Source organism: Arachis ipaensis, chromosome B07, assembly GCF_000816755.2.
Source record: "Arachis ipaensis cultivar K30076 chromosome B07, Araip1.1, whole genome shotgun sequence".
Taxonomy (NCBI): domain Eukaryota; kingdom Viridiplantae; phylum Streptophyta; class Magnoliopsida; order Fabales; family Fabaceae; genus Arachis; species Arachis ipaensis.
The window spans coordinates 116149488-116163246 of record NC_029791.2 but is presented as its reverse complement, the minus strand read 5'-3'; the positions used below and the strand labels follow the sequence as shown (position 1 = coordinate 116163246).

The 13759-nt window shown below is 39.3% G+C and overlaps 1 protein-coding gene across 1 annotated transcript; it reads left to right on the top strand.

Moving 5' to 3' along the window:
• Positions 6286–6675, top strand: LOC107607749. Its single transcript, XM_016309659.1, has one exon. The coding sequence runs from the start codon at positions 6286–6288 to the stop codon at positions 6673–6675; it is 390 nt and encodes a 129-aa protein (XP_016165145.1).

The window sequence follows — 13759 nt, the reverse complement described above, 5'->3', positions numbered from 1 at the left end:
TAGAAATTTAAAAAAGAATTATTTATTTATTTTAATAAATTTATAATTTAATTTCTATTATTATATTATTGTTAATTTTTTAATATCATATTGAGACTTGTTATATTATTGTTGGTGTTCATACCCTGACCTAAATATAGCTAGACCCAATAAGGATAAAGGCCCCTCAAAGGTAGACTCTTCCATTTATCCAACCTCTTTAAACAGGTCAGACACAAAAAGGGAATTCAATTCTACTTATCTAAATAAAGTAACTGTCTCCCCAAATCTCTCATGCTATCTCTATCTCTCCTAAAAGATAAACTCCAACAAACTCCCAAAATAATATGAAACGGTTATCCACCAATAAAGGTGAAACTATTCAAAGAAGTGGTTATCTTTCTACTATAAATATACTGACACCATTCAGGTATGCTAACAATTTAATCTACTAAAAATTCTTGTTAACTTAAGTATCAAAATCTCTTGCAGGTACCACCCCCACCTTCTCACGAAGAACTCAGACGGTAGCACCTCGACACTAGAACAAGTCTAACGCTGCCTCAGAAAGAGTTTGGACCTCACGTTTAGGCTCAAATTACTGTTTTAGGTAACCCTTGGAACATTGGCGTCATTGCTGGGGACTTGGAGCTTAACCCTTGATAATAGTGAACAATCAATACGAAGACGGTCACACAGCATTTGAGTCAGAGCTAGAGCTCCACCACCATGACCTCACGCTAGCACTACCTCCACATCGAGAGAGAACACATGCCCCTCTTGGGGAAGGAACATTGAGAAATCCTCAGCCGCGGTGGATTCAATCAGAGGTCCATCTACCCGAAGATAAAGAGTCTCCCCATCCAACAGAAATACCAGGGTTAGTTCTACCGCGGACGATTAGAGCAACTTGAACTGGAAGCTAAATGACAACGAAAATCGGAACGAGAATTACGAAGGGAGGTGCGATGACGAAAAGAGCTGGAGGAGAAGCTCTTAAGGTAGGGGGCTGATATCCGAAGACAGAGCAATCAGGCAGATAGGGAGGAAAGCCCTCTAAGAGGAGAGGATCTATTTGTTGAAGAGATCATATGAGTTAGGGTTCCCAGAAATTTCAAAACTCCCGACATGGATCTCTATGATGGAACTATCGATCCGAGACACCATCTTAGTAACTTCAAAAGTTGGATGTATCTAGTCGACGCCTCTGATGCTACTCGTTGCTAGGGGTGTATGCGCATCGGAAATGATATCCGCGTTTTTTTGTGTGCGGATTGGATCGGATCGGATATCGGGTATATCTGCATAATTGAATTCTCTTTTTAATCATATTTCTATATAAAAAATTCAATAAAAATGTTTCTTTCACACTTTTAAACCTATTTATTCCTAAAATGATTTTAATAAAACTTTTTCTAAATAACAAAAATAAAATAATACAATATATGAATAATAACTACTAACTAAAACATACAAATAAGTAAATATAATACCAAACATTCCAACAAACACTTCCAATAATAAGTGAAGACACTAAGTACTGAAATACTAAATGTCTCATTTAAAATAAAGCAGCAACACTATAACACAGTAAAAATATAAATAATATGCAAATGCTTGAAATAAAATAATAGTAAAACAAGTTGATCCCTTCTTAAATCAGCAGCTATCATCAGCAACCATGTATTCCTATTAAGCAGCGGTGACCAGTGAGAACACGACGAAAGGGACGAACCTGACTACGCGACTTCGTGAGGAACAACTTCGACAGGAAGCACGCCATGAAGAGGGAGGAACATCAGCAGATCTACAGTGAGCAGCTTCTGACGATGATCAGGAAGACGAAGATGAAGTTGCTGATGGGTGGTTTGGTGTCTCTGACTCTAAGGATGGGTGAGAGATTGGGGGTGAATGGTTGGATTGGTTGCAGCTATGGGTGAATGCCTGAATGGGTGAGAGATTAAGGGTGAGAGATTGGGGGTGAATGGAAGAATGGGTGAGAGATTAAGGATTTAGGGGTGAACAGGTGAGAGATTGGGTTCCAGCGCCCTGAAGGAAGGGTGAAGTGAACGAGAAGTGTGAAGTGAGATTAGGGTTAGGTTAGGGTGGCTCAGAAACTAACATATACATATTTAATTTTTTTAAATTATTATTGTGCGAATTTGCGGATCAGATACGCGGATGCAAAGCAGATATCCGCGATCTGATCCTTAAAGGGTGCGAATATTTACCACTGATCTGCGGATACGATCTGATCCACGAACACCCCTACTCGTTGCAAAGCTTTCCCGATGACTCTGACTAAAGCCGCAATAAAGTGGTTAGATAACTTACTTCCAAGGTCGGTAACTTGTTTTGATGACCTGACAAGGAAGTTCCTTACTAAATTTTCAATTTAGAAAGATAAAGTAAAGCATGCTCCAAGCTTGCTAGGGGTTAAATAAGAAGTCAGAGAAACACTCCGAGATTATATGAAAAGATTCAACAAAGAGTGTTTGAAAATACAAAACTTACCTACTGAAGCAGTAATAATGGGATTAGTTAATGGCCTTAAAGAAGGACCATTCTCTCAATCCATATCCAAGCGATATCCGACTTTCTTGTATGAAGTATAAGAACGGACAGAGAAATACATCAACATGGAGAAAAATTTTCGACTAAGAGAGCTTCTCCAGAGGCCTGTCCTGCCCTATCTACCTCGGAAAAAAGAGAAAGAAGCCATGAAAAAAGAGGAGTACAATTCAAAGGAACCTCGAAGGTATCATAATTATACTCTACTCCGAGTCTCTCTTGTAGATGTTTACAGGGAGATATGCCACACCGAGAGGCTTTCACCTTCTCGCCCAATAAAATACAAAAAGTAGGACGTCGGACAGAATACTGTGAATATCACAAGCTTTATGGGAATTCTGCCAATAATTGTTATGATTTAAAGAACGTCATGGAGAAGTTGGTCAGGGAAGGCCGACTAGATAGGTACTTGGCTAAGAGGTTAGACGATCAAAGGAAAAGGAAAAGAGACGAAGAAGGACGACAAGAACGTCCACCACAAACTCTCGAACAACACTTACATATGATTAATGGAGGATTTGCCGGAGGAGGAATCTCAAAATCATCGAGGAAAAGGCATCTTAAAGAGGTGTATCAAGTCGCAGAAGGTAACAGAACTCCCGACTTGCCAACCATCTCGTTCACTAAAGAAGATGCTCAAGGGGTAACGCTTGGCTACGACGACCCCGTGGTGATAACAATGATGGTCGCCAATGGAAATCTCCATAGAACCCTAGTGGATCAAGGTAGCTCCGCAGATATATTATTTAAGCCCGCCTTTGACAAACTCGGACTGGAAGAGAAAGATCTAAAGACGTACCCAGATAACCTCTTCGGGTTGGAAGACACACCGATCCAACCTCTTGGTTTTATCTCTCTATACACCACCTTTAGAAAGGGCACCAAGTCAAGAACGTTAAGCGTTGACTATATTGTGGTCGACGTCGTGTCAGCATATAATACCCTAATAGGACGAACTACTCTAAATCAACTTGCAGCAACTGTCTCTACACCTCACTTGTGTATAAAGTTTTCCATTGTAGAAGGAATTACCACCATAAAGGGGATCAAAAGTTGGCACAAAAGTGTTACGATGAAATCCTTAATCTAAAAGGCAGCTCAGGAGAAAAAGAAGTCAACACAATCGAGCTTGGTGGCATCCGAACTCAGGAAGAATTACGCCCACAACCTGGAGAAAAGATAGAAGAAGTACAAATCGAAGATCACCCTGAAAAGACAATGAATATAGGGGCTAATTTGGAAGGAGGGCTGAAAGTATAGCTTGTTGACCTCCTATGAAGAAACTCCAATCTCTTCGCTTGGAAATCCTCCGATATGCCTAGAATAGATCCCGATTTGATGTCTCATAAGCTCATTGTCTACCCGGGTTCCAGACCTATTCAACAGAAGCATCGAAAACTCAGACTTGAAAGGACACAAGTCGTAGAAAAATAAGTGCAAGCGTTATTGAAAGCAGGATTCATAACAGAGGTCAAGTATCCATTATGGCTGGCAAACGTGATTCTGGTAAAGAAGCAGAATAGAAAGTAGAGAATGTGTGTAGATGATACCAACCTCAACAAGCTTATCCCAAGGACCCATACCCTCTTCCGAGCATTGACGCTCTAGTTGACTCGGTCTCAGGTTGTCGGTATTTGTCCTTCATGGATTCATACTCGGGATATGACCAAATTTCGATGTATAAATTAGACCAAGAGAAGACCTCTTCCATCACTCTTAAAGCTAACTATTATTATGTAGTAATGCCTTTTGGATTAAAGAATGCCGGAGCCATATATCAACGGCTGATGAACAAAGTGTTTTTCCTCCACTTAGGAAAACTCATGGAAGTATATGTAGACGACATGCTCGTAAAAACTAAGGATGACTTGGCTCTCTTGTCTAACCTCTCAGAGGTATTCTCCACAACAAGGAAGCATGGGATAAGGCTAAACCCCTCAAAATACACTTTTAAGGTAGAGGCTGGGAAGTTATTAAGTTTCTTGCTAACTCAAAGAGGCATAGAGGTAAACCCGGATAAGTGTAGAGCCATACTAGAGATGAAGAGTCTGACTTGTCTCAAAGAAATCCAACAACTAAATGGAAGGTTGGCAGCACTATCTAGATTTTTGGCAGGATCAGCATTGAAGCCCCTACATTATATTCAATCCTCAGAAAGGGAAATCAATTTGAATGGGCTCAGGAGTGTGAACAAGCCTTTCAAGGATTTAAGGTATTCCTGGGCCAATCCCCATACTCACCCGACCTATCGTGGGAGAAGAGCTCGTCCTCTACTTAGCAGTGGCGAACCAATCTATAGCTTCAGCCTTGATCCGAGAAGATGAAAACGGGCAACAACCTATTTACTTTGTCAGTAAAGCCTTACAAGGAGCAGAGTTGAACTATCAAAAGATAGAAAAGTTCGCGTATGCTCTTATCCTTACCTCCCGAAGGCTCCAGCCTTATTTCCAGGCTCACACTATAAGGGTCCATACTAATCAATCCATAAAGCACATTCTACAAAAACCAGAACTAGCAGGAAGGATGCTACAATGAACTGTAGAACTGTCCGAGTTCAATTTGAAATATGAAGCTCCAACAGCAATCAAATCTAGTATCTCGCTGACTTTGTAGCTGAATATACTGAAAGTCAGGAAAATTAGACAACTTGGAGCTTATATGTAGACGGATCATCCAATAAAGCTAGCAGTGGAGCAAGAGTCATCCTGAAAAGTGAGTAAGGAACTTGGATAAAACTCTTGTTAAGGTTCAAGTTTCCTACTTCTAATAATCAAGTATAATATAAAGACTTGCTTGCTGGCTTGAAGCTGGCTAAAGAGGTGGGGGCACAAAAGTTGATAGTTTTTGGTGATTCCCAAGTGATAACTTCACAAATTAATGGCACTTATCAGGACAAAGATCCCAATATGAAGAAATACTTAGACAAAGCACAGGAACAACTAACACAGTTCTTAGAAGGAGAGGTCCGACACATAACTCGGGAGTTAAATGCCCGACCAGATGCCCTTTCCAAGTTAGCCAGCACCAAACCAAGGGACAATAATAGAAGCCTCATCCAGGAAACTCCCCACGCACCATCAATATCAAAGGGAGATGATAACTTAGACATAATGGCCATATCAAAATTTAGGATGGATGACCTCTATAGTCAATTATCTTAAGTTTAATATTATTCCTAAAGATGGAAAAAAAGGCTTAAAGGCTCATAAAAAAAGCAAAAAATTATACCTTGGTCCACAATATTCTATACAAAAGAGGGGTATCAACACCTCTCCTAAAGTGCGTCCCGACCTCTAATACAAAGGAGGTCCTAGAGGAAGTACATAATGACATATGTGGGAATCACTTGGGAGCCTGGTCATTAGCTAAGAAGGTGATCCAAGCCGGCTTCTTCTAGTGGACCTTGCAAAAAGAAGCGGCAGAGTTTGTTAAAAAGTGCCCGCCTCGTCAGAAGCATGCCAGCTTCCATGTTGCTCCTCCCGAAGAGCTTATCAGCGTCATCTCACCATGGCTATTCGCAAAATGACCATTCCCTCAAGCTCTAGGACAAGTAAAATACCTCATAGTGGGATCGACTATTTTACTAAGTGAATCAAGGCAGAACCCTTAGCAACCATCACTGCCCAGTGAAGTCGAAAGTTTCTTTACAAAAACATTTCTAGAAGATTTGGAGTTTTTCACTCCGTCACCACGAACAATGTGAGTCAATTTACTGACTCTACCTTCAGGAATTTGATGGGCGATCTCAAGATAAAACACCAATTTATATCGGTGGAGCACCCTCAGGCTAATGGACAACTCGAAGCCGCAAATAAAGTCATACTAGCCGGGTTAAAACTCCGACTACAAGGCGCAAAGGCATCATGGGCAGATGAACTTTCCCAAGTCTTATGGGTAGATGAACTTCCCCAAGTCCTATGGGCAGGTGAACTTTTCCAAGTCTTATGGGCATATCGAACAACTCCTCATTCCACAACAGGGGAGTCACCTTTTCGACTTGCTTATGGAATGGAAGCCATGATTCTTATAGAAATTACTGAAGAATCACTAAGGGTTATGTTCTACAATGAAGGGGTCAATAACCAAACCCAAAAGGAAGAGCTCGACCTCCTCCCAGAAGTCTGAGAACAAGCTCGGATCAAAGAGGAAGGACTAAAGCAAAGGATGACCCTAAGGTATAATCAGAAGGTGATCAAAAGAAGCTTCACCACAAATGACCTTATACTGATCTGAAATGACATCAGAATTTAGAAGTTGGGTGAAGGAAAGCTAGCTGCAAACTGGAAAGGACCCTACGAGATTGTTAAAGTCTTCGAAAAACGTTACTACAAGGTATCCGACCTATAAGGTACGAAACTCCAGATCTCGAAAAATGTAATCTAAAGAAGTACTACAGTTAGGTAGCACATCTTGTTCCCTGGTGTACTCTTTCTTCCGACCTTAAGATTTTTTTCCAAGAAGGATTTTTTCTAAGAGGGGTTTTAACGATGCACCATAACAAGAGCTAAGGGCAGTGAAGAGCCCTTGGTAGCAAACTTATGTAAATCATTTTTTATTAATGATAGTTTATTTTTTATTTATAAGTTTCCTATAAAAACGCATTAGTTTAAGCTCGATAAACCGCGAAAATTATTGCCCGACCTAAAATGGTTGGCAAGATGAAGCGACGAAGTACAAATTAATGTAAGAAGTTATGTAAACATTTCATGAAACCGACCCCAAAATCAAGGCGGGACAAAAATGAAGTGTAAAAGTAACTTGATAAAGTCTGACTACACGAAGTTGGAACTTACAAAGGAAACAATATGCCAATCTACTCGTTGACATCACCTTCTAACTTAGCAAAGAAACAACATTAAAAGTTGCTAAGATACAATCTTCAACTAAATGACTGAAGAGGCTAAGAACTAATTCAAAGATCTAAATTCATTATCGAAATGAAGAAAGATTCTTTAACACAAAATTTTAAAAGTTGTTTAAACTACAACTAAAACAAAATAAATTGTTCAGAAAGCTACAAGCTATTAGAAATAAAAGATTGTTCATAAAAGACCCACACATCAGGCTAATCAAAATACTAAGACAAAGAAAAAATCACAGGGGATGGAGTTGGTCGCCAGTAACAACATCCTCGGCTTGGGCGGAAGAGGTCAGGTCATACTCAAAAACTAGCACAGCCGGAACAGGACCAGTCGGCGAAGGCGGAAGATCGACATTGACAACCTCGGGAATAACCTCGGGATTTTGAGGAGTCTAACCGACCTCTTCCCCTGAAGTCTTCGGATCAGGCAAAGGAACCTCCTCATCATCCTCAGAAGCCGGGACGATCTTCCCGTCCACTACAATATTATCTTGGCTGAATAGGAAAAGGTCCGCCTCTAGAGCAATAACTGACCTGGGCCTTCAAATTTGCAAACATATCATCCATTCCCCCAGCTACGGACTCCTCAAGCATTGCTTATCTGTCACGGGCCTTAGCCAGCTCCTCCTCAAGGTCAAGCCTCTACCTGAAGACACAAGTATAGCTCTCCTCTACCTTCTTCTTCAGTCCCTCCGACATCGCCAAGGCAGCCTCTTCCTATTTCAGCTTGGTTTGAGTTATACCCAAGTCAGACATCAGTGCATCCATCTCCTCCTCAAGCTCCCTTTTTATCTCCTTTAAGGAAGCTACCTCAACCTGAGAAGCCACCAAAGAGCTGTGGGTGGCACTGAGAGGAGTCTTCTCCAACTCCCTGGCTAAGGCAGCACACACACTCTCTCTTCAGAGTCAGCTATCACTATCTCATATTTCGCTCATCTTTCCAGTTTTCACACAACCTATGGTGTCTACGAAAAATTTTAGAATACTTTCTATAAATAGCGGGGTATCTACCCAGGTTAAGTGAGAGGGAACTTTGGTCGACATGTTGTGAATTACAGAGCAAGACATAAAATCTATACCTACAAACACAATAAACAAATTGTCACAAAGAAGTCAAGCACCAAACAAAAGAAATCGGGTTTTCAATAAATAGTGTAAAAAATTTGATTTCAAAAAAAAATTTCGCAAGCAAATTTCATAATTAGAAATGGCGTCACTTTTGAACTACCAAAAAGCAACACCATTTGGGGACAACACAGCACACAACCAAAGTCCATAGCAACAATCTCAGACAATAAATAGTTTCAAAAATGTTTTCAACAACGAACAAGCAGTAATAAATAAAGAAAATTCAAAACCCCCATCATCAACAAATATCTCTGATTATCGTATCATCCAGAAGAATACACAAGAACCCAAAACAATCTAAACAGAAAATAGGAAAAAGGGGTAAAAGCACTAACTTTGAAGAAGTGCGAAAATGGAAGGGCACGTCAAACAGCAAGGAAACTCGAAATGTTCCTCTTCGAAGCACACAGGAATCTTCAAAAGATTCAAGATGGAGAAATATTGAACTAAGAACGTTATTATAAGAAAAGTAGAAGAAGAGCGAATGATTTTTTATAAAGGAAACGAAAGGCAAGAGAGCCTTTTGAGAAATGAAAAAGAGAAAAGAAGGAAGGCGCGAAGCTTTTTTAAGAAACAAGGGAAAAAAAAAAGAAATTTCGCACCCTTCTTTAAAGCCACGCGCGAATTCTCAAGAAACTGCCGCGTAACATTCACCATATCATTTAAGAGGCAACGTTTCAATTTTTTGAAACACGTCGAGTACCTGACATCTAGAAGGCGTCGTTCCCGACAATGAAGATTGAAGCCATAAATGTTTGAGTCCGACCTCATGAAAGCTCGGAATCAAGCAGGGGCACTGTTCATACCCTAGCCCAAATACAGCAAGGCCCAATAAGGATAAAGGCCCCTTAAAGGTGGGCTCTTCCATTTACTCGACCTCTTTAAACCGGTCGGACACAAAAAGGGGGTTCAGTTCTACTTATCTAAATAAAGTAACTACCTCCCCAAATCTCTCCTAATATCTCTATCTCTCCTAAAAGATAGACTCCAACAAAGAGAATGACTATCCATCAATAAAGGTAGAACTACTTAAAGAGGTGATTATCTTTCTACTATAAATACACTAACACCCCTCAAGTATGCTAACGTTCTAATCTACTAAAAACCTGCTAAAAGCCCTTCCTAACTTAAGCATCGGAGTCTCTTGCAGGTACCACCTCTCACCTCCTCACGAAAAACTACGACGGCGGCACCTCGGTACCAGAACAAGTCGGACGCTTGATAAACCACTATTTTATGGTTTATTTTGTATTGAATTGAGTGGATTTTGTCAATTATTCTCACACTTATCCATATAAATTGCATGTTTTTAAGTTTCCTTCCTAATTTTGTGCAATGATTGAAAACATGCTTCTTTGGCCTTAAAATTGCTAATTTGTAATCTTCTCTTATTACCATTTAATGCAATTTGAGGTATTTCATGTCTTTTTATGTTTGCCTTGGTCTCTCTTATTGGTTTCTTGTTTGTGTTAATTATAGCTTTTATTAATTCTTATATTTCATGATGTTTCTCTTTATTGCATCCTATGTGTTTGATGAAATGTCTCTTTTAGCTATAGAGTAGATTTTTTATTCTATTCCTGGCTTGGGTTGGTAAATTGGGTGACATTGAGTTGCTAATACCCAAGTGATTGATGGTTAATGTCTATTGACACTAGCTTTCACTAATTCGATTAGTGAGTGGCTAGGACTTATGGATTGGGATTGATGAAGCTCATTTGACCTTCCTTCAATTGTTAGAAGATGATTAAATGAGATTGATCCCTACAACTATCATATTGTGGTTAGTGACAAGGATAGAGATCCTTAACCATTAACCCTTGCCAAGACCTTTTTACCATTTGAGTTTTCCTTATTTTTCTCGCCATTTATATTTTCTTGTCCCTTATTTCAAAACCCCAAAAAGAAGTACGTCATAACCAATAATAAATATATTTTTCTGCAATTCCTTGAGAGACGACCCGAGGTTTGAATACTTTGGTTATTTTATTGGGTTTGTATTTGTGACAAACAATTTAAACATTGACCGAGGATTCTTTGTTGGTTTAGAACTATACTTGCAACACGATATTTTTGTGAGAATCTTTACCGACAATTTTCCTCCGTCAACGCTGGCTCAAAAGGAGTATGGACCTCACGTTCAGACCCAAATCACCATTTTAAATAATCCTCGGAACTGTTGGTTATTTAAAATTTGATGTTGAGACTTATATATATATATATATATATTCAATCCAATTCAATTTAAACCACTTAAAATTGAATCGAATTGTCTATAAAAAATTATTCAATCTAAACTACATCATAAGTAAAATTTGTGTTCTAATCAAATATATTTTTTACCCAAAATTGATCCAAATTATACTACGAACATCCTCCTAATATCTTTAGGGGAATAATAATATTGTAATTCTCAAATTTAACATTGTCATTCTTGTAAGACCCAGAACTTTTGATAAGGTTTATTATAAACTAATTCCAAATTATACTATTTATTTGTAGCTTTAATTTCAGAAATTCCTTTATTAAAATTAATTATATCATCTCTAATTTTTGGATTTGAACATTTAATTGAAAATAATTTGTAAAATTGATGAACAAATAGTATTTTAAACATAAATATTGTTGGATTAAAAAATTATTTCTAATTATTATATTATCCCTATTTTTATTTAAAATTACCAAATTACCCTAAAACCTAATTTTACCCAAACCTTAATTTTCAACACACACACATGGACCCTCACCCCAGCCGCACACCCCACTTTCCCCCCCACATTTCCCTTCTTTCCCCTCTAGTAAACACACATCAGGAAAAAAGTAAAAGAAAGAAAGAAAGGGGGAGCAGAGGGAAGCAAGGAGAACGGAGAATAAGGAGAGGAAGAGAGGAACGAGCCAGCGCCGGTGGGCCTCGTTGTCGCCGCCGAGTTGCTTGCCGCTCGTCGTCACTGCGAGGAGTGTCGCGCTACTGCTGCTGTCCGTGCCATCACCGTCGCCGCTGATCCACCATGGAGCCGCCGTCGAAACTGCGTCACGGAGAGAGATGGCTCACGAGTGAGGGGTGGCCGCAGGCTTAGAGCCGCCGTGCCTTTATCGCCGCCATCCAACGCGAAGTCAACTACTGTCGTCGCATCTCCCAGTCGTCCCTGCCGCCGCCGTGCCGTCAGGTCGCACAGAGTGTGAGAGAGAGAAAGCACGGGAGCAGAGGAGAGAGAAGGAAGACCTGCGCCGGCCACCGCCCCTTCTTCCGCTCGAAACCCTGCTGCCATCGCCGAAAATTCTATCGGTAAGGGCCTTGTTATTAGTTTTGGTCCTTTTTGAATTCTGGGAATACTATAGTCAGTGAATATTGCTGCACACGTGGAGGGAGGAAGAGCCGCTGGGTGTCGCCGCTCCTTACCTCCACCGCCTTTGTCGCCAGAAATAGCCGCTGAGTCCTCTATATTGGTAATCGTTTCTGATTTGAAAGGCCTTTTGTCGCTGCTCTCTAAATTTATGCTGAGGCGTTGTGGTGTTGTCTGTCATAGGGTTCCGTATTCGTGCTTGCATTCTGTGCTCGGAGTTTGCAGCTGCCTCGTTTTGTCTTTTCAGTAAGTTTTTATATTTCAGAAATCCCCGCGTTAATGTTCTATACGTTTATTAAAGCCTTTGCGATATTAATGTTCTTAGGATTTAGTAACTGGGGTTGCTTCTTGTGATTTAGAGCTGTTTATGCTGTTGCGAAAGTGTGTGAGACTGTGCTTTGAAGCTGCCATTAATTTTAGGTCGAGACAAAAGAAATTCGATGAGGCATTTGGGTTGCGGTTTCACCGTGTCGAGGTAGAGGCTTTTCTAAAAAGCTATTTTATATTTGGAATTGTCATAAATGGATAATGATGTGGGAATTATATACTTTTTAGTGGTTGTACAAGTCTTATATATTGTCTGGCTATTTCGGATGAATATGATTATATGTTTGATTGGATTATTGTTTGGTTTTGATAAATGGATTGTTGGTGAACTATTTCTTTAAAGTTTTGGAAATGAGTTTAATCAGTTGATAGTGATTTGATCTTGAGACGGTTTGCTTGAGATATGAAAATGAGGTGAATGTTAGATTTAGCTTGCCTTGAACTGATTTTGAGTTTTGGACCGTTAAAAAGGATTGTGGAATGGTTTGGTTGGAACCCGAAAAGGGTGGCAAAGTCCAAGTTTTAGGGGAGGTGCTGCCGAAATTTCTATAAATATCTTAGACTTTATTTGAAAAGTTGTTTAGAAAGGCTTGGATTTGAGAAATTGTATTATTTGATTTATTAAGAAAATAGTTATATTTTCGAGTTTAATTTATTGAAGAAAACTATATATCTTGAGTTCGATTTATTTAGAAAGGAATTACTTTACCATTTTGAATCACAGAAGAAAAGTATTATGTTCTAATATTTATTTTAAATATAAAAAGCGCTTATGCTTTTAGTTAGACTTAAGGATTTCGTTCAGGGGAGCTTTTAGTGATTTTAAAGGAAATTGAACTTTTGATTGAATAATTGTGTTTGTGACATTTTGGAAGAAATCAGAGAATTTGTTTTAAGAAGGAACCTGAAAGTGGTTTTGATTTAAATGGATTGGCTCCATTTTAAGCGAATTGGTTTTGGATTGGGTTGGGAATTGTGACTTTATATGATTCGATTTTATAATGAATTCTGTTTCTATTTACTTAAACCAAGAATCTATGACTTTATGAGCTTCAATAAATTTTTAAGAAGTTGAGATAGGTTGTCCTTCCCTAAAGTCTTGAGACTCTGCTGAGAAATTTCTATTACCAAATTCTGTTTTAGGATGATTGATTTTTGGATCTTTCAAAAGAGATTTTTAATTTGGCCTAGTTGCTGAATCGTTTGGAAGTTTTAGAAGGATGTTGTGGAAGTGCTATTATGTTATGAGGCGGAATGGCTGTATATGATAATAAATTATGGCTTATTGTGGAATATGTTATGAGCCGGAATGGCTGTATATGATAATAAATTATGGCTGATTGTGGAATATGTTATGAGCCGGATGACTGAGTATGAATATGGATGATTATTGAGTTGATGAAGTGACTGTCGCACTTTGAATTATCTGAGATACGAGTTTCCCTGGGTAAAGGCAGTGGCTAGCCACCACATGCTCCAGGTTGAGACTCGATACTCTGCTGACCCTATGTCGTAAGTGTGGCCAGACACTGTGAAGTTCTGGATGAGC